This window comes from Sipha flava, unplaced genomic scaffold, assembly GCF_003268045.1.
Source record: "Sipha flava isolate LNK unplaced genomic scaffold, YSA_version1 70_pilon_pilon, whole genome shotgun sequence".
Taxonomy (NCBI): Eukaryota; Metazoa; Arthropoda; class Insecta; order Hemiptera; family Aphididae; genus Sipha; species Sipha flava.
In genome coordinates this window covers 1,100,287-1,121,733 of record NW_020273610.1, presented here as the reverse complement: position 1 = coordinate 1,121,733, position 21,447 = coordinate 1,100,287, and the positions used below count along the sequence as shown (strand labels likewise).

At 26.1% G+C, this 21,447-nt stretch overlaps 2 protein-coding genes and 1 long non-coding RNA gene across 3 annotated transcripts; 2 read left to right on the top strand and 1 right to left on the bottom strand.

Annotated features, from left to right (window-relative positions):
• The first annotated feature begins 2,937 nt into the window (after positions 1-2,937).
• LOC112692133 (vacuolar protein sorting-associated protein 35) lies at positions 2,938-9,731 on the top strand. The gene is made up of 15 exons (XM_025566700.1): positions 2,938-3,207; positions 3,491-3,675; positions 3,750-3,873; positions 3,936-4,140; positions 4,273-4,467; positions 6,245-6,328; positions 7,428-7,625; positions 7,707-7,852; positions 7,930-8,137; positions 8,264-8,373; positions 8,442-8,610; positions 8,674-8,853; positions 8,941-9,174; positions 9,264-9,407; positions 9,500-9,731. The coding sequence occupies exons 2-15, from the start codon at positions 3,492-3,494 to the stop codon at positions 9,686-9,688; spliced, it is 2,370 nt and encodes a 789-aa protein (XP_025422485.1). The 5' UTR covers positions 2,938-3,207; position 3,491; the 3' UTR covers positions 9,689-9,731.
• A 3,007-nt stretch (positions 9,732-12,738) lies between these two features.
• LOC112692091 (kelch-like protein diablo) lies at positions 12,739-17,017 on the bottom strand. The gene is made up of 3 exons (XM_025566640.1): positions 16,945-17,017; positions 16,761-16,849; positions 12,739-14,742 (listed from the first exon to the last, which is right to left on the bottom strand). Exon 3 carries the CDS (start codon positions 14,669-14,671, stop codon positions 12,932-12,934), a length of 1,740 nt encoding a protein of 579 aa, XP_025422425.1. The 5' UTR covers positions 14,672-14,742; positions 16,761-16,849; positions 16,945-17,017; the 3' UTR covers positions 12,739-12,931.
• A 300-nt stretch (positions 17,018-17,317) lies between these two features.
• Positions 17,318-18,362, top strand: LOC112692141. Its single transcript, XR_003149386.1, has 3 exons — positions 17,318-17,487; positions 17,990-18,105; positions 18,178-18,362. It is a non-coding gene; the product is annotated as an uncharacterized LOC112692141 (long non-coding RNA).
• Positions 18,363-21,447: the final 3,085 nt, after the last annotated feature.

Below are 21,447 nucleotides of genomic sequence, written 5' to 3'. Positions count from 1 at the left end.
TATTGTAATTTAATGCAGGTCGTATAAAAGAGACCTTTGAGCCAGGGGTATATTTAGACTTACTTCTAGGGGGGGGACTCAAATTTTTTTTTTAATTCAGGCTTAAAATGTACAAGTCAAATGTTGGTAACATTTAAATCGGGTGAATCTTAAATGTTTGAGGTTTTTTTTTTTAATCTAATGTCGGATCCACTTAGAATCGACTTTTGTGTGGTTCTTTTTTAACACTTAACTGTGTTTTGAAAGTTATGCTTGTGTTTTATTTGATTTTTCACTAAGTATGGACCTGAAAAAAGCTCAATAATTGAATTATTCAGTATTCACAGCGTAATTTGATTTTGTTATAAAATGATACACATTAAAAAAATTTGTAACGTGAATTCAGGAGGGGCAATTACCCCCTTCGCCAACCCTAAAATACACCCCTGCTGTGAGCCAGATGTGGCCCATGGGAAACCGGTCGCTGACCACTGGCTTATAGTCAATTGTACATCAAACACAAAATTGTTCATCATGACGATACAGATTTCAACCCAGGAATATACATTTACAAATATATTCCTCATATATATATATATATATATATATATATATATATAGATATTCTCACATAAATAAGATGTAAACGTCTAGAGTGGCTGAGACATGTGTGGAGAGCTGATGGAGATTTATTAAAAAATTTTCTAGTAAGTAAAATAAATAAAAACCATCTACTTGAAAGACCAAGAACAGGATGGAAAGACACAGTAGAAAAGGACATGAGACTGATAGAAGCGAATACAATGTTAGACTGGACTTTGCACAGAGAAAAATGAAAAGGCTTACTTGGCAGCACAGGTCCTAAATGGACCATTAAACTGTTGATGATGATGATGATGTATGCAACATTATATTATTGTATAATAATATAATATACATTATATTTTATTGTTAGACATTTTAGGTTTATGTTTAGTGTTTTATTCGATACATAGATAAAGGCTATTTAGGCGTAGTATTTTGCTTTGGGAAATTTGAATTTTATTTACATTTTGTTTTTTTATTGAACCTCAAGTTTGGACGCCGTACTTCTAAATTGGGTTTAGTAAACTTTTGTAGATATTAGATTAATTTTGGATTGATTTGAGCTTAAAAAATATTTGCAGATCCAATGTCGGAAGTTTATTCTAAGTTTGGTGGCTTTGTCAAAATGAACCTCACAGTATTTTGTGTTGAGTAATGTAGAAATTATTGAAACATCGAAAGTAATTCAAACACAGATGCCTTATTGTTTTAGTGTTTAGTGTAAGAGTAATGTGACCGGATTTATTTCTGTTAGTTTTCAATTTTTAATCAAAAATATATGATAACGACGCAACTACGCAGGTATATTTTCAGTTTAATTTAGTTAAAAATGAATAATATTTTATCGTTAAGCCATGTGTAACCGTGAGATAAGGATGTAGTATGTGTTAAACCGTTGATAATTATTTTATAAATTATTTGAACTGTAATATTTATTGAATTTATTATAAAATCATAGATTACGTCATTGGTGGTTATGCTTCATACGTGTACAATATATATATATATATATATATATATATATATATTCTTAATATTATTATTGTTATTATTATTATTCAATTGAAATGACATGCATATGACAGAATTTAATTCATACATTACTCAGTCACCAAATGCTTTTTACAAAATATGTTATTTAGTATTATATTCTCCACTCATATTTCAATAATATAATAAATATAATAAATTGAATTTTTGATTTGGTAGAACCGTTTAGTGGAGGCAGACAAGTAGGATCGTAGAGTATAATTCTATAGGTCCAATAGATTAATTTTTGTATTTTATATAACTTTGACACTTAATATTTTGATTTTTATAATATAAACAATGATTTATATTCCAAGATTTACATCGCGTAACTCTAATTCTAGAGAGCTGTCGTCTTGCTAATACAATTTCAGAAATTTAATTATATTGTCATGCATGCTCATTAATGCTTTCAAAATATCTGCAAAAATTATTACTCTAGGGCAGGAATTTCAACGTATAGATACATAATTTATCAATTAAGTCAATGTTTATTTCAATCCAAACAATAATGTAAATAGAACATGTGTACAGTTCTGAAAGAAATTTGTTCGGGATTTTTTTTAAAATTGTTATCAATCTTCGAGTTATAGATCGTTTTTTTTTATACATAAATATAACATATAAACATTTGACCTAGTTTTCATTTTTTTAATTGTAAAGTATAATTTATTTTTCAGAAACTAATTAGATAATCATCAGAAAGTAATATTACCATAACAATTAACAATAACGTTTTTTTTTACTCTATTTGTTCTATCCTATCTTAGGGCCTTGCTAGATTAAAGTATTTTAATTTTAAATTCATCAAAGAAAAAAAATATATATATTTTTTTCAATTTTTGTTTTCAGATAATAAAAATGAATTCTTACTATCGATTTTTTCTCTTAATAAGGGGCATTAAAATATTATTGTTACATTACATAAAATGTAATAAAAAAAACTTTTAAAAATATTGGAATTTGTATTCAGTGCCATAACTAGAGATTAGCCATATGGGCGGTTGCCATGGGCGGAGCAAAGTTAGGGGGCGCGTTTGAGTTGAATTTAAATTGATTTTTGTTTTACATAAAATAGGCGCCAAGGGTGTCACGAAAGTTATCTATGGTAGGTGCTGTATGTTTAACAGAATAGAATGCGAAACGATTCATGAAACGTAATCATACAAAAAAGATTAGGCGGATCGTTGTACGTTGGAACACCGCCTAACATAAAGTTCTACAAGGTCTTTCTTTTACCGCTCGTTCATCGGCCGGCGTTGCCAACTTTACCGGATCACTTGTCGCGAATGCAGATTCTACTGTTTGACAAATAATTTCGTTGATAACCGAATGCATTTGATAACCGCGACGATAACAATAAAATCCACGAAAAAAAAACCCATAAAGCTATACAAAATTATTGTAATTTTTGTAGATCATCTTGATTATTTGTCATACAAATAGCACTTATGTGTTTGTTCATTAAATAATAATCCGGTGTGAACTATTGGTTCCTTATTTTTATATTTTTTTATTGTTTTATTTCTTACACGTTGAAATTTATTTACATACTCGAGTTTACAAAACGGAACAATAATTAATCGTTTTATTATTGTTCGCTCACGAAACAAGGTAATTGCATTGCTTAATTATTGTTCGCTTATCTAGTACACGGTATTCTTTCGTTTCGGTGGCGAAAAAATGTTTATGGTTTCTCTTTTTGTAAATCTTTATTACAGTGAAATATTACTTCAATCGCTCTTTTTCCATTGTAACATCAGACAATGATAGATTATTCAATTATTGTTGATGCCAAAAATTACGCTTAATAATATTGAAAAAACATATGACGTGTGATAGAGTAATGCCAATGAAATATAATATCTTAATTTTTTTCATTATTTCAATATTTTAGTATGACACAAATGGAGGACCAAGAGAAGCAATTGGAGATTGCATTAGCATCAGTTCAAAAACAAGGAGTCCACATGAAAATGTGCTTGGATAAAAATAAGCTGATGGAAGCACTCAAACACGCGTCTGCTATGCTAGCCGAATTACGAACTTCTTTACTATCACCGAAGAGCTACTATGAACTATGTATGGGGTTTTTTACTTTAAGCTTATATTTATTATAATTTATTTGTTATTAAATTTGTATTATATATTTACAGTTATGAAAGTGACCAATGAACTGTGTTATCTGGACTTGTATCTTGTAGAAGAATTTGAACGTGGTCGTAAGGTTGATGATTTATATCAAATCATACAGTATGCTGGAAATATTGTACCTCGTCTGTATGTATCCTTCAACCATTTATATAAATACTTTTATAATTATTAATATTTTTTTTTCTTAGATATTTATTAATTACTGTTGGATTAGTTTATATTAAAACAAATACCAACTTAAAACGAGATCTTTTAAAAGATCTTGTAGAAATGTGTCGTGGAGTCCAGCATCCTTTGCGTGGTTTGTTTTTACGCCATTATTTACTACAATGTTCTAAAAATGTGTTACCTGATATCCCAGATAATGAAGATATTGAGCATCCTGAAGGCACTGTAAGGGAATCTTAAAAATATTAACTTATTTATGATATATTATTGTACTATAATTAAATATTTAATGAACGCACATTAAACATTTTTTGAGTTAAATATTAATCACTTTATTGGTATTTGCTTTCATTATAGGTTCGTGACTCCATTGATTTTATACTGATGAATTTCGCTGAAATGAATAAGCTATGGGTTAGGATGCAACATCAAGGACATTCTAGAGAAAAAGAACGCCGTGAAAAAGAACGTGAAGAGTTAAAAATTCTTGTTGGTACTAATTTGGTCAGATTATCACATTTAGATAGTATTACATTGGATAAATATCGTAAAGTAAGACATTTTATTTTATTAGTTATATATTTATATTACTATGGAATAGAATTCCTATTTATTTGATATTTAAGAGAATTTAGAACATTTGAAGTATCAAATTTCATCTAAGACTAATTATTTACACTAATATTAACATTTTTAGTTTCTTATAGGTATAGATTGCTTATACTATATTATTATATTTAGCTATTGCTTACTACTTATATAGTATAGACATAAAAAAAGATTCTGAAAGTAGGTTAAATACTTTCAAAACCTCAAGTTCTGGAATAATGTAGTATCCTTATAATTAAAGGTGGGTCTAGATATATGAAATTAGGAGAGTGGGTTAATTTGAATTTACTGAAAGACAAATTAAATAATTTTAGTAAATACATATGTTAGTTTTAATTAGGGCAGAGAATTTGTAGCTTTACAATTTCCCCAAATAGGCATTTAAATATACAAAATATGCATTTTAAAATAAATTTTTTTGAACGACAAACAAGAATTATTTTATTTAAAAACTTACAAGTTACAATTAATTAATTGGGTTAATTTTATGGGTTTTCTTATTTGGATACTTACTTTAGGCATTTCTTATAATAAATAGTAAATATAACGTGTTTGGACTGTCAACCGTTGAGAAACACAGCGATTATTGAAATATGAATATGTCCGATGTCGGCGACAGGTGTTCCCGTGGCCTGTATCAATATTTTGTGTGTTGAACAATATTATCTCATCTGTCTATAAATAAAATTAATAATCCAACAATCAATCTAATCAACAACTTTCAAGACGTGTTTTTAGAAAAACCATGATAGGTCTTGGGAAAAGTAGTCAAAAACCATATTAATAGTATGATTAAAATTTAAAATAATTTTAAATTCAACGTTATTTTGTTTGTATAATTAAATAAATTAAAACATTGACGAAAAAATATTGATATAATGATAAATTATTTAAAATATGCATCAAAAAAGTATAAAATGTAAGAAATATACCTTAAAAACCAAAAAAACACAACATATGCTTCTATATGCACAATAAAATTTAAAAACTATAGCTTTGTGGAAGCATGAAATGTATTTGTCTCGCACTCTGCTATTTTTTGTAACTGTAAAAAACATATGCAAATGCTACAAGTCCTCTGCTCTAATTATAATATACTTTAAAATTATAAAATATGAAAAATTAACTAGTTAATTAGTTTTTTGACTAATCTTTAATTAAAGACATACCTATATATATATATATTTCTTAGATGCTTACATAATATATAATATATCCAATGGGGATTAAAGCTCTTTAGCCTCTCTCCTTTACTTGAATTCATGTTTGCTTCTTAGAATTGTTTTCTGTTTGGGAGGAAAAAAATAATTGCAGGTTTATTAGGTCTAAATATTAATCAAATTTTTTTGTGGAGTGCAGCTATTTATTTCAATAGTAAATTAAAATATTTATTAAAATTAATCATATTCATAACTTGAATTAAGTTAGGTCTCTTTAATTATTTTCCCTTGTTGAATTATGTTCCATGACCTGTTATAGTTTATCGTTTATTCTCTTATACATTGTATTCAGTCTGATTACTGTAAATTTTCGATTATTGATAATAAAATAATTGAATATTTATTTGTTTCACTAAGTTTGATATGAACTTCTAGTATTAAAATCATATTAAATTATATTATAAATAAAATATAATATAAAAAAAAATTGGTATTATATAGTTTTTTTAAGTTAGGTTACTATTAATTCAAAAAAGTTTAACCTAACATATATTTTTTAGGTAGTTTTACCTGGTATTTTGGAACAAATTGTTAGTTGTAGAGATGCTATTGCTCAAGAGTATCTTATGGAATGTATAATTCAGGTATGTATGTCATATAATATAAATTGATAACAATTATTAAAATCTGTTGAGTTGTTTTGATCTAGACCATAACATAACAACTTAATGTTTGTATTATGTTCGAATAGTATAAAAAATATACCTTCTTTAAATTTTAGATCACAACTAAAATAACAATGAAATTAAAATGTGTTTTAAATTATTATTATCATATTATATGTTACAATTTTTTCATTCTTCGTTTTTTATTTTTTAACTTAATGTAAAGAGCTGAAAATTGAACTGAAAAATCAATATTAAATTCAAAATATTGGTCATTTTTCTGTGTAATATCCACTAAAATTTAATTATTTTTTCCAAAATGGCACTATCTTGAAACTTCTTTTGTTGTATTAAGATACACATTTTTACTAAAATTACTACTCCTTATTTTTATTATTGTTCATTAGTTTTAATAAGTTAACCCTTAAATATTGTTTTAACAGAAAAAAAAATCTGAACAATTATTGGGATATCCTAAATTTTTCTATTCATTTACTTTAGCTGTTTGGTGTTGGGAATTGCATTGTTTAAAAAAAAATGTGTTTTGATTTATAAATTATTACAGTCAAATTGTAATTTCAATGTTTTACCAAATCTGAAGTTTTAATACATAAATTAGAATTAAGTTTTTCTTTCGCTATTTAAAAAAAAAAATCTAGGTGTAATAGATATTTTTTAACAGTCCAGAAAAACTGAGGTCATGACATCTCTTGTTATTAAAGTACTCAAATATAAGCAAGTCTTAGAATACTATTCCTACATCTCATAACATGTAATAATGTATATTAGAAATTTTCCTTCTTAATTTAGGATGGTACTTTTGTTAAAAATAGTCAAAATATATATCTCACTATAAAAAAAGTATATTCAAACTAATATCATGATGTGTAAAATACATACATTTTAATATTTATTATGTGGAAAAATAATCTACATTTCAGATTCATTTAATATATTGTTTTCACTTAAATAATAATATTTATATATATTCTTTGTCCTTTTTTAGGGTAACTCTTTTAGAATCTCTATTTTTAATTTAAAATAATCAAGTTATTAATATTGTTTGAAAAATGTATAGGTTTTTCCTGATGAATTTCATCTATATACCCTAAACGTGTTTCTTAAGTCCTGTTGTGAGTTGCAGCCATCTGTAAATGTGAAAACTATTGTCATTTTAATGATTAATCGTCTAACAGTGTTTACTTTTCACAATTCCAATGCATCTGAAGTGAAATTATTTGAAGTACTCACTGAACAAATAGCCAATATTATTCAGGTATCACATAATAATTTTTAAGTGGTTAATTATATTTTAACATTAAAGTGCAGTACAATAATAATTCATGTTTTTTTCCAGAGCCGTGATTTACCACTTGAAGATACTGTGTCACTTCAAGCTGCTATGGTTGGCTTAGCTCTCAAATGCTATCCTGATAATTTAGATTATGTTGACAAATCCCTTCAAACCATTTCTGATACCTTTGCCAGGCGCAAAATTGAAAAGTAAGCATATTGATTTTCTGTTAAATTAATAATAAAATATGTATTAATATTAAATGTATTTATATTTTGAACTTTAGGATTAGTCATAAAAATCCAGTATCTAGAGAGTTGATGGCTTTAATGAAGTTGCCCATTGACAATTATAATGATCTTCTTTTAGTAATGAAGCTGAAGCACTTTCCTGAAATTATCGAGTATTTTGATTATACTGGTCGTAAAACTATTGCTATTTACTTACTACAAAATGCTGTTCAGTGCAGAACTATGATTCCATCGGTTGAACAGGTATTTTGTAAATTAGAACATAATTTTTAAATATTTTTTATTATAAATTTTACTGTATTTATTATCATTGGAACAGTCAATATATTAATTTAGTTATAATCATCAATTTATTATTTATTTTTACAGGCAGATATTGTTCTAAATATGGTATCTCCATTGGTTAAAGATCAGCCTGACCAACCAATTGGCGAAGAAGATCCTGAAGATTTTGCTGAAGAACAAAGTCTTCTCGGAAGGTTTGTGATTCTATTATTTTAGGCTGTTATTGTTATTAATTATTGCTTATATGTATTTTATTTTATAGGTTTGTTCATCACATGAAAGCAGATGAACCAGATCTGCAATTTAAAATTTTGATGGCAGAGAGAGAACATTATAGTTTAGGGGGAAATAAACGAATTTGTTACACATTACCATCTCTTGTATTTCAAGCATATCAACTGGCATTGATCTATAGTGGAAAAAGAGAACAGGTAAGTTAAAAAAGAATTAAATTTTTTCATGATTAATAAGTGTTGTTAATTATTAATTTTAAGGATGAGTTGTGGGAGAAAAAGTGCCGTAAAATATTCCAGTTCTGTCATCAGACAATTTTAGAACTAACTAAAGCAGAGCTTGCTGAATTACCACTGAGATTATTTTTACAAGGAGCTTTAACCATTTCACAAATAAATTTCAAAAACTACGAAACAGTGGCCTATGAATTCTACTCTCAAGTAATTACTAAGATAACTGCATACATTGTACTATGCTCTTATAAATAGTATATTTCATTAATACCTGTATTTTATTGATTAATTAAGGCGTTTACACTGTACGAAGAAGAAATATCTGAAAGTAAATGTCAATTAGCTGCTATTATTTTACTGATTGGTACTTTTGAAAAGATAAATTGCTTTGATGAAGAAAATGCTGAACCAGTTCGTACCCAGTGTGCTCTGGCAGCATCTAAATTATTAAAAAAGCCAGATCAATGTCGAGCTGTAGCTATTAGTTCACATTTGTTTTGGTCTGCACAAAACAATCTTGGACAGCCAGTAAGCAAATTCATAATTAATTTCATGCTCTTTAAACATTCTAAATAACTTTTTATGCTCATTTTGTGAATTGATAATTGTAACACTAGATTCAAGATGGTAATAGAGTAATGGATTGCTTGAAAAAATGTGTACGCATTACTAAACAGTGCATGGAGGTATCTGTTCAAGTTCAGTTGTTTGTTGAATTGTTAAACTATTATGTTTACTTCTATGAAAGAGGCAATAATAATGTAAGTAAAATGTTATGTTTCTTTTGAATATTCATTTCATATATTAGTTAAGTTGATTGCAATCAAAAATATATTTAAATTTTTATTTTCAGGTATCTGTAGACATATTGAATCAATTAATAGGTCAAATTAAGAAAGAAATTACTGGTTTAATTGCAAATGAAGAAACCGAACAGATCACAAAACATTTTGAAAATACAATCGCGCATTTAAAAAGTAGAATTGAATCTGTCGATTCTGAAGATTCTGTTTATAAAGCTTTAGAAGAATTAACATTATAATATTATTAATATTTTAGTTAATAATAGGTCCAATGTATTTATTAATATGTTTTTATTGATATTTTTTAATTTTAATTTTATTTATTAAGTTAATAACTGTTTATACATTAATTATTCATTTTACTATCTTAAAATATAGTTATAAAATTTATACTTTTGTGATTTATATACATATTTATTATATTATATATAACATAAAATAAATAATTTTAAGTTTCAATCATATATTATTTTTTGTGTCATTTTGATAAACAGCTTAATATTATATTTATATATTATCATTGGTTTTTATTGTCTGCAAAATTAAAGGATAATATTCTCAAAGGATAATACTATAACTGTTGTGCTCATACTGCTCGAAAGATATGCTTATGGAAAACAATTAAGTTTGTACTTGTGTAATTTATTATATATTCACTACCTACTCCTGTATATAATATAGTGTTATTAGTTCAAATATATTTAAGACCAATGTAGAAATGTACAATCAGATTGATGAAGTAAAATTCTCTATTTTTCAATCAATCTTGTAGTGTACCTTTTTTCTTTTATATCATCAAGATGAAATTGAAAACGACTCTCCCATAAATATTTACTAACGATTACTAAATAATTTGAGTTATTATTTTCCTTCATAGCAATAATAGTTATTTTCATTACAGATATACCTAGGTGTGAAAATATGTTATAAATTTTATAAATATTTTATCAATAAACTATGGTTTAGATTTATATAATTCAATGTGAATAATCACAATTAATGAAACAATAAATGAATATTTTAAAACTTCATAATTATATGAAATTACGGATCATTGCCAAATAAATAATCTTTTTAAAATACATTGAAATTTTTATATAATCAACTTCTATTTAACTATTTGAATATATATAGTATACAAATTTATATATATATATATATATATTTTCACTATATAATTAAATTTAATGAACTCTTTATTACAATTTTTTTTTGTTACCCATGAGACTGTTATATAGAAGTTTCACTGTAATATATGCTATGGAATGCCTACATTATAACTTATATAGGCGTTCAAATTTTTTTAGTTCTATAAAAAATTTAATTTATTTGTATTTATTGAATTTTGTTGCAAACCTAATATAACTAATAACTGACAACTGAGTTAAATTTATATACAATTATTTTTATTTATAATAATCAATGATATGTTAATATAATGGAAATTAGGTAAAAACATTTTGCCAATCAGATATATTATTTGTTTTGACATTTTGAATTAACGTATTACACAAAATAATATGATTTGATACATAAATCGAAATAATCCAGTATAAAATAGTTAAAACAATATGGTGAAGAGTGAGATTTTAATAAATGAGAGATGACAAACTTTTCAAAATTGGAAAATTGCAATAGGTTACAAAGTAATAATTTCTAATGAAATATAATCAATTTGAGTTAGGTATTAAATTTAACACTTAATGTACAGAGGAATAATATTAGATAATTTACATTGAAACATTGATTAAATAACACTTTTACATTTTTAAACAGTTTGATTGCATTTACATATCAACATAATATATAATAGTACAGTATTTTTAAAAATGAAGTGTTTACACGTTTTAAAAGAATCATATTTAATATGAATCTATTTAGAATGATCAAGTATACAAGTGTATTTCGGAAAGTATCTTTTCAAAAGCTGGCTACATCATTTTCGAAAGACGTAATAGATTATCAACAAAAAACGCGGAAATGTTAATATTTTTAAATAGTAATTATTAAATACAATTGACATACGAATAAATAAATAAATTAAATACTAAATTATTAAATTAAAATGTGTAATTAAGGTAAATTAATTACTCAAAATTAAATTTAAATTATTTAATGTCTTAAAATCTACGAATACAAAAAAAAAATAAAAAAAAATAGGTATTTGAAATTGCGTGATAATTCTTAAACTTCTAGGAAGATTGTTCAAAATTCAATAATTTTTATCGAAATTTTATCTCGTTGTCATTTAGTCAATTTTGGTTTTAGAGCTATGGTAAAAAGAACAAAATTGATTTAAAAAATATTGATCTATCCAAATCTGTTGTTAAAAATAAGTGTTGCTATTTAAAATAATGCAAGTTGTGTTGCGCATGCACACAATAAAAATAGTTAAAATTTGAAAACTATCGAAAAATGTGTATTTATGGCTTCTCTATCTCCTCGCAAAAACCATATATCAATCCGATGACACTGGACAAAATAATTTAATGTTACCTTTTAAAATGGATCGCACTGTATATACCTATATTTATAATATTTATCCATTCAAAATAACCCGGGTTCAGAAAAATATAATCTGGTAACCCTAATCATATAGTATTAAGCATTAAATAGTATGATTTTATTTATACATTTTTTGAAATATTTTATATATACAATGGGATAAATATCTGCATGAATGAAATATATTGTAAAGTCCTGATTTCTTACTTAGCATAAAGATTTTTTTAACAATATAGGAACGAGAATTTTTTGATGGACAAATTTAAAATATAATAAACATATTTATATATTTTTTTTTAAAGTATTAAAAATATTCAATATATTATTTTATGATTTGGCCATATAATGTCTTTAATGCTCTTAATGATATTTTATTGAACATGATTTCAGTATTATAAAAAAATAAATTGCATATATTTCATAAACTTTCAGTTTATTATTTTCATAATTGATGTTAAAATATTACAATTATATTTTAGGTATATTATATATTTGTCTATATGTCATAAAATAATTATTAAATATTATAGAATATTTTTTTATTAAATTTGATTCGAAATTATACTTTTGTTTACTTTTTTCATAATGAAATGTAAGATTCCAAACGATATGATTTTGATCATGCATTAATATAATTTAAATAATAAAAAGATTTTTTTATAAATCAAATGTAATTTATACATATTATAAGAATTTATTTGTGATTAAATACATCAAATACATCACTAAGCTTTGGAATAGGTACAAATAGTATATTTTTAAGATGCATAATAATACTCAAATTCATTTTTATTTTAAATAAAGTTTCTACTATAGCACGTTAAAAATAAAGTATGCCTAAAATTAGAATACATTCTGGTAGTTTTTGTTGCTATACAAAGCAATATACTGAAATATATTCTAATTTAAGGCAGTTTATAAAAACAATTACTCTAATAAATCAATATAAAATAAACAAGTTTAGTTTTGGTAATATTTTAAAAATTGTTATCAGTTTGTGGTGATCTCATTACTCCAACACCACCTCCAAGTCGTCTGTAATTCATTGTACCACATAATCGCCACTGATTTTGACTCTGATCATATACTTCAATAGTTTTTAAATATGCTGTTCCATCAAACCCTCCAACTGCATACAACTGTCCATTAACTACAGCTAAACCTACTCCACTTCTACGAGATGTCATAGCAACTATCGGAGACCATGCATTTGTATGAGGATTATATCTTTCTGCACTGCTTAGCTCCATACAATCATCACGGCCTCCAACTGCATATATCATGTCTTTATAAACAGCACATCCTAAATGTTTTCTTCTCGTTGACATTGGTGCCATTACAGTCCATTTGTTTTGTCTTGGATCATAACGTTCAACAGAACTTAAAGGAGATTGACCATCTGAACCACCAATTGCATATAAATATCCTCCTAATACTGCAACTGCAACACCTAACCTTCTAGTAGTCATTGGGGCTACTTTGCTCCATTTATTTTCTTTAGGATCATAACGTTCAACATGGCTCAAACATTGCACACCATCTTGACCACCTACTGCATACAGCAAACCATCTAAAACAGCAACGCCAACACTTGTGCGACATGATGTTGTAGGAGCCACATCACAAGACCATTGATTTGTTTGTGGATCATATCTTTCAATACTGTTAAGGTAAGACTGACCATCATGTCCACCAACTGCATATAATAAATCATTAAGTACAGCTACTCCAACTCCACATCTCCTTTTACTCATTTGTGCCTGTAGCTTCCAATCCTCTGTTTGAGGATCGTAACGTTCAACTGAAGCTATAGCATCTCCACTGCACCATCCACCAACAGCAAATAAAAGTTGACCTCTTTGAGTAGGTTTACGAGGTCTAGTTCGAGGTCCTTGCATTAAAGGTCGTTCTTGTGGTAAAAGTAAATAGTTTTTAGCTTCATCAACAAGATCTCTACAAGTTTCATCACTACGAACTAATAAATCAGCTCCTACAGTGCCAACTAAAAATTTAGGACTTAATAAAGGTAGTCTTACATGTTGAAGTACCTGGGGGAGATTCTGTCGTCGCTCAGATATGTTATACTTGACCCAAGACATTGCTGCATTAAATACTTGTTCCTCTGTTCTGACATTAAGTTCATCACTGGCAATTAAATCAATCAGTTGTGTAACAGGAAGAAGAAGGAATTCCTCACTTTCCATAACTTCTTGAAAATTATGCTGAGTATATTTATCAGCTACACGTAATAAATCAAGACAAGAATGTGTGTCAGCAAATGCTCTGATGCCAAGACAATTTGAAGGATCAAGTTGCCTTCTTAAAAATTCGCAGCAAATATCCTGAATTTCAGTCAATTGCAATAAACAAGCAGCTGGAAGAAGAGTTTGAACATTTGATTCTTCCACTGTAATTCGAGCAGAATAACAAAATTCTATTAATAGTTCCATAGCTATTTCATCCATATCACGTATAGTAACTTCTGTTTGTCGAGATTCGGCTAAGTCTCCATTAAACATTGCCCTAAAGTATGGACTACATGCAGATAAAATATTACGATGAGCGAATATTTTACGATTGTTAATATTGAGGACAACATCACATAATTCTCGATGGCGACGCATTGAACTGAACTCGGCTAACATACATCTTGGATGTTTATCTGAGACGTGTGTTAGCCTATTAGGCAAAGGTGAATCAGTTTCTATAGGACCCATATGAAATGCAGTTGACCGTGCACCAAGGGATGAAAGGAGATGTACAGGAGGAGAACACCAATCCCACGTACCTATAAAAAGAAACATAATAATAATTATTCGTGCATTCATAGATATAAGACATCTATTATTATTAGATAATTGGTAGAGTAAAGTGTTTACACAAATTTATTGTTAAAAATTTATGCTATATATACTAGTGAGAAAAGCCATAAGCATGTAAAAATAAATTTCTAAAAATCTTATAAAATTTAATTATATAATTAACAAACATTTTGAACTGAAAATTGAAATAATCAAAAAGCTTTGACATATGTATCTACAACGATAATGCTATAATGCTATAATGTTACATATTCTACAGGTAAAAATCCAATTTGGCTTTTATTAAAATTATAACAGAAAATGAAAAATTAATAAATATAATCACTTTTAATTTAAAGAGATATATGAAAATTAGTAACAAGAATATTTTATTATCATATATCGAAACCAAATTATTAGAAGTATTTGGTAAAATAGCAAATACAAACAAATTTTTTTAAAAAAAATACACTTGTATGCACTAAATTAGAGTAAATTAGTAAATAGATAATTTTATAAAAGTTATTTTTCTAAAATGATAAAAATTAACAATCAATGAGCAAATATTAACTGAAATAGTAACAGAAATAATGTCAACAAAAATTTTATTGACTTTTATAACAATTGAATACAAATGTATAAAATAAGAATATTTCAAAATTATAAAGGAATAATAATAAGCTCTTAGCTAAAAAGGGACCTAATATGAGTTATTATAGTTTGAGAAAAAACTTAAGTAATTAAAACTCAAGTACTATATTTAATACATATACATTACATTGCAATAAATCTAAATACAAAATTTTGATATAGGAAATTTAAATCCATAAAATAAAAAAAGGACAAGATAAAATTATACTAACAATTAAATTCTGGGATTGCTTGTTGGCTAAATTTATTATTCAGAAGAAATTTGATTAATTGAGAAAAATTTGTGAATCTTTTTAGAATAGCTACCAAATTGAGTCATTAATAATTATATTTAATTTTATAAATTATAATAATCAAATGAAATGCATACAATTCAAAATATATTTTTAATGAAAGAAAATGTCTTATAAATTAATCTTAGATATTCAAAAATAAGAAGTATAAAAAATATATTATATAGCAGCATCATAGAATGGTGTAATGATGTATAATGAAAAGAAAAATACTAACAAGTATAACTGTAAATGTTAATAAGGATAATATAAATAAATAGGCAAGTATAATTTAACGGAAAGTATTTTTAAAAAATATTGATACTAATAATAATTATTATTTAATAAGTATAGTAAATTACAAGTTCATGGATGTTTATTGAAAGATCAACACAAGATACTGGATAAAACAAAATAAGAATTTATAAGAAATAAACTATGCAGTGATTGAACAAAATCCTGTAGATAAAAGGCCCTTGGGAAGACCAAGAATGCGGTGGGAAGATGTTATAAAAAAGGATGTTGAACAGATGAGAGGTTACTCCAATTGGAGAACTCTAGCACTGGATAGAGAAGGATGGAAACTTGTTTGTGAGACGGGATGGTCTTAAAGGCTCAATAAAATCTAAGAAGAAATAAATCATCATAGTACTTAAATAATTAACATGAAAACTATGATTTAATAAATAATTATAGGTAGAATATATTTAAAAATAAAATATTTTAATCAATATTATCTTAATAACATAAACTGCACATAGATATATTAAGTTTTTAAAATAAAATATATTAGGCACTTTAGAAAAATAACTTGATAAAATAAAATTAACTACAAATATTTCACAATTAACTTCAACAAATTATTTAATTACATTTAATAATAATTATAATAATATATAATTTAATAATAGATTAATTTCTTATATGTTAGGCATCTAACATCAAAATGTTTCAAAATAATCTTAGTATTATCCTACAGTATTGAATATTTGAACTAGGTCAAACATCAAAACAAAAGAATCATGCATTATTAGTTTAAAAAAAAATATATATCAAAGGTGCATTAAAATAAAGAGCCATACCTTCAATTTTTGCTGCCTATTTTAACAGTCTTAGAATAAAATAAAATGTCAGCGGATTCAAATATTACGAAGAAAAATTGATTTTAACACTAAAAATTAGTAAATGCATATTTGTTTAGTACAATTATAATTTAAATTTAATAATATTGTCCTTATGGACGGACGAAAAGTAATAATGTTTTACCTCTATATATTTCGAATTTAACTAATAACAAATTTTTTATAATACCCGATAAGAATTTAATTATAATATTTATTATTTAATTTTAAGAAACTTTATAGTTATAAATAATAATAAATAATAAAAATAAATACTATCAATAATGTTATCGTAATCGATACTGCTAGTACAGTGTGACCAGATTAAAACGTGAAAATAACCCTTGGATGACGTTGGCTGCGCGCCACTGCCTTCCTTTTTAAAATTGTACACTCTTTTCACCGGTGGCGGCGAACCATCTACCTCGTATGGTCATGATGCCCATTCCCTGGTAACGAGTACAATAAATCCAAATTTTTTATATTTATTTTGCATATCACGACTAACAAACCCAAAAGATATTTTGCACTATCGTTCGAAATTTTAATCAGTCGTTTCATAAACATGTCCCGGTAATAGTTACTACGTATTTAGTCTGGTTTAAGCGCCCATTTTAAATTGATTTTTTTTTTTCGATGAACACGAACAAGTCAATCAGGTGCCGTAACAAAATGACAAGAACCAAAAGTATGTCTGAAATATGCAAATCAAACAATCGGTTTACACGTTGTTGTTCACGGTTCTTCGTACCTTTAGTAATATAGATATATGCAGTGGCGTACATTCAATCTTGCTCTGGGGCGGGGGAATTTAACAAAAATAATCTTTATCTTTTTTTTTTTCGTTGCATAGATAAATAAGATAAATAACTGTTTTAAATAGATATTATTTTATACAACTTTTTTACCAATTTACAGTTTACTTTAACATTACAGTAAATTAATAGCTATTGGAGTATAAAAACAGCATAGTTAACAAAATTTTTCAAATATCTATCATTATAATTATTTAATTATCATAATATTTGTATAGTTTTATATTTTAAGTTCAAAGCGTAATAATGAAACTACGAATATATAACACGTCATCAATAATAAAACAATTTTCTTTTTTTTTTTTTGCCCTGGGGGGGTTTGAACCCGGAACCCCCCCCCATCCGTATGTACGCCACTGGATTTATGTAATAAAGAGGTAAGTAACTGTGCATTCAATGAAGGACGACTACCAACACGTCATATGCAAGTCTTTGATAGTGGATATACGGTGGTGTATGTTACTATGATGTACCTTATAACAAAACTTAAGGTAAGAAAATTTACTTTACGCCTAATGATGATATAATCGTAGTACACTATACTTTTTTTTTTACGATATCAGTACTCGGTGGCGGGCCGAAAGGCTCAAGTTTAATGTACTTGCGTCAACTTGTCAAAGGTGGTAGTACCACTCCGTGCTGAATTACAAACAAGACCCGACTTCTTGGCTCTTTTGATCAAATTTTATTTAGATTATAATCTATTTATACATAAATTTGTTATAAGTAAATAATGTTTATTAGACTATTACAGCATATTTTTTTATTGTAGTATTGATGCTATGATTTGATATATATTTTAACCAACACAGTATATTTTAGTGTAACAATATCTTAATGACTTAATAATTGATAAGTAATAAGTATATTATTAAGATAACTTGAAATTGTCAAATAGCAATTAATCCACCACATCCTCGTCTGTCTTTATATTATCATTTCTAGATAATGTTATTTGTATTATTATATGAGTAACTTCCCCTACCCTTAAATTTTCTGGTATTATACGCAAACTTAGAAATTTAACATCATTTTTTTTTTTAATTTAATTTTTATTATTTTTTTATAGTATAATACGCTCCTCCCTGAAAATTTGTTCTGGGTACAGCCTTGATTAGAGGGTGGTTGTGGTGATATATACTTAAATATCAAATAGCGTCATTTAAAATTTAAGTTTAGTCCGCCACTGCCAATACTATGCATTGATATATTGACTGAAAAACAATTATATATGAACATCGAGACGGTATTTTTAAAAATAAATTATATATGTGTACAATAGGTACAAGTTAAGGATACAGACGAAAAAAAAAATAAAACTCGTTTAATATTAGAATAACTGATTTATTTGTAATGTCAATAAAATATGTTAGTTATATTTTATATTGTTTGGGTTTGATATTGGTTGAGTTAATGTTTTATGAATTAAAATTAACAATGAACATGCCTTGAAACAAAAAAAAAAAAAGTCAACAAGCAAAAATAATATATAAATGGTTTATTTTAAATATAGGTACTATGAAAATTATTAATCTTATGTGTACATAATGGTTTTAATGAATAATATACTGATAACTAAATAACAAATACATTTTCGACACCACCCCATATCCCCAACACCACCACGATATTGGTTATTGATGATATCGTATGCATATTATTTTATAAAATATGAATTAGAAAGTTGAAATATGTTAAGTAATACATTTAAATACGAGTAATAAATTTATTTATTTTTGTTTAAAAAATTCTTTTGATACGTTATTTTTCAAAACATTTGACTGAAATACATCAATTGAATAAATATTCGAATTAAATATGATTTAAGAAATTATTAAGTTAAATATGTTTGAACTAAATATTTCTATTTCTTTTCATACCTTTCTTTTTGAGTAACATTTTTCTTATAGCTTTTTTCGCTAATCTTATTATGTTTGTTTAGGTACCTTGATTTTTATTTAAAAGCTTGAATTTACATTTTTTTAAATTGCAGTTTCTGATCCATTTAGCTATAAAAATACCTTTTCAATATCAAAGTGGTGTTCGGTAATTCAATTATGAACGAAAATTTTCTAAATGATTGAAAACAGAGATGAAAACCTAAAAGTAAATGGTTATTAAAAATTGTTACAAAAATGAACTGAGTCCCGTGAAATTTCACTATATTAATACTAATTGAGTTCATATTTTAATACTGAGTCCCATAAAATTAAAAAAAAAAAACATTTTCCTTCTCATTTTTACAGTCTTAGGATTGTCTGTAACAAAATATTCTACAGGTATATTTAAGAATATTTATTTATTTTTTAATATTTTATAATCTAATAATGTGGGAGTATAATATAATATGAATAATTGTTGTATAATTAAACAAATATAGGTAACGATAAAATATCATTTTTATATTAATAAAAATGTATGGGATAAGCACAGGGGTGGATCCAGAGTCGGGAAACTGTGGGTCAAGCCATTTCAAAAGGCCATTTATTAGGGATGAAACTGAATTAATACCATGTAAAAAAAAAAAAAAAAACACAATATGCTCATAAAAGTGTATAAGTATATTTATATTACATTTTAGAATTAGTGATACCACCGATAATAACTTATTTACGATTAATAAATATAATCTAATTTTATCAGCGCAACAAACGTAGGGAATAAAATATGATTTACTTAACTTTCTACTAAAATGATATAATTTAAAATTTAAATTATGAATTGAAAAATTTTAAATTTTGAACATACATGGCATTCATATTTCAAGAAACTCCGATGGGCCAATTGTCCAAGAGGCCAATTTTGTCAACAACTATTAACTGTGGATCAGCTGACCCCCCGGATAAGCATTGTATATATTATTCAAGTCTAGTTTCTGTGTTTGATTGCGACGTAAGAAATAAAATCTGAAATTCCTGGCCTATGTTACTATATTATCTGACGAAAGTTATAAAAATTATATGAATGATATCACGTCCCCAAACCATACGTATATTATTGGAATATCTAGACTGAGTGGCTTTTGACACGCATTACGGCTGATGGGTATAAGTATGTCAATAACATTTATTTTAATGCCACGTGACATAATTTCCACTGTATCTGGACTCTAGAGGTTGATTTTTTACTTAACTCAAAATAATCTCCGTACTCAATTCATGTACTATTAGTTTCCTAACTCCAAGGACTCAATTAGTATATGTCCTGTTTGTTCCCGGGACTCAATTAATATACAATATCGAAAAAAAATCAATCAGGGTTAAATTATGCATATTCAATAATAATACATTTGTTTCTACTATTTATTGGATGTTAGGAACTTACGTAGTGTACTCATGTTAATTAATTTATAATTATTATAATATTGTATAAATTATAAATTTATTTTGTATCTATTTTTACTTTTTAGTAAGTAGTAAAATAACAGAACAAAAATAAGAATGAATAATATTTAAAATGTATTTATTTTATCATTATTTGAGCGTGTTTGACAGTAAAAACTATTTTTAAACATTTTAGAACAAGTAGGTCTATTTAACTATTGGTAAGCAAAATAAATTTATTTTGTTATTCTATTTGGCTAACATTTCCAAGATGTTTCTCTTTATTTTTATAAATTGATCATACTAAAACGAAGAAACATTAAAACAAAAAAAACAATTGATACATCATGCATATATGTATTTTAAGCTTTAACTGTTCATAGCATCTTTTTTATATGTAACCAACAGCCAATGAATTAAAATATTGAAAAGAATTATTATGATTCAAAAAAAAAATAGAAAATAAAAAATTAACAATTTTTACATTACAACTGAAATTGAATCAAGGTT

Excerpts from the sequence above, each read along its gene's own strand:
- LOC112692133 (XM_025566700.1), top strand. The coding sequence starts at position 3,492 with ATGACACAAATGGAGGACCAAGAGAAGCAATTGGAGATTGCATTAGCA. Across the intron at positions 7,626-7,706 it reads AAATAGCCAATATTATTCAG|AGCCGTGATTTACCACTTGA; the intron begins GTATCACATAAT and ends GTTTTTTTCCAG. Across the intron at positions 8,138-8,263 it reads TGATTCCATCGGTTGAACAG|GCAGATATTGTTCTAAATAT; the intron begins GTATTTTGTAAA and ends TTATTTTTACAG.
- LOC112692091 (XM_025566640.1), bottom strand. The coding sequence starts at position 14,671 with ATGGGTCCTATAGAAACTGATTCACCTTTGCCTAATAGGCTAACACAC.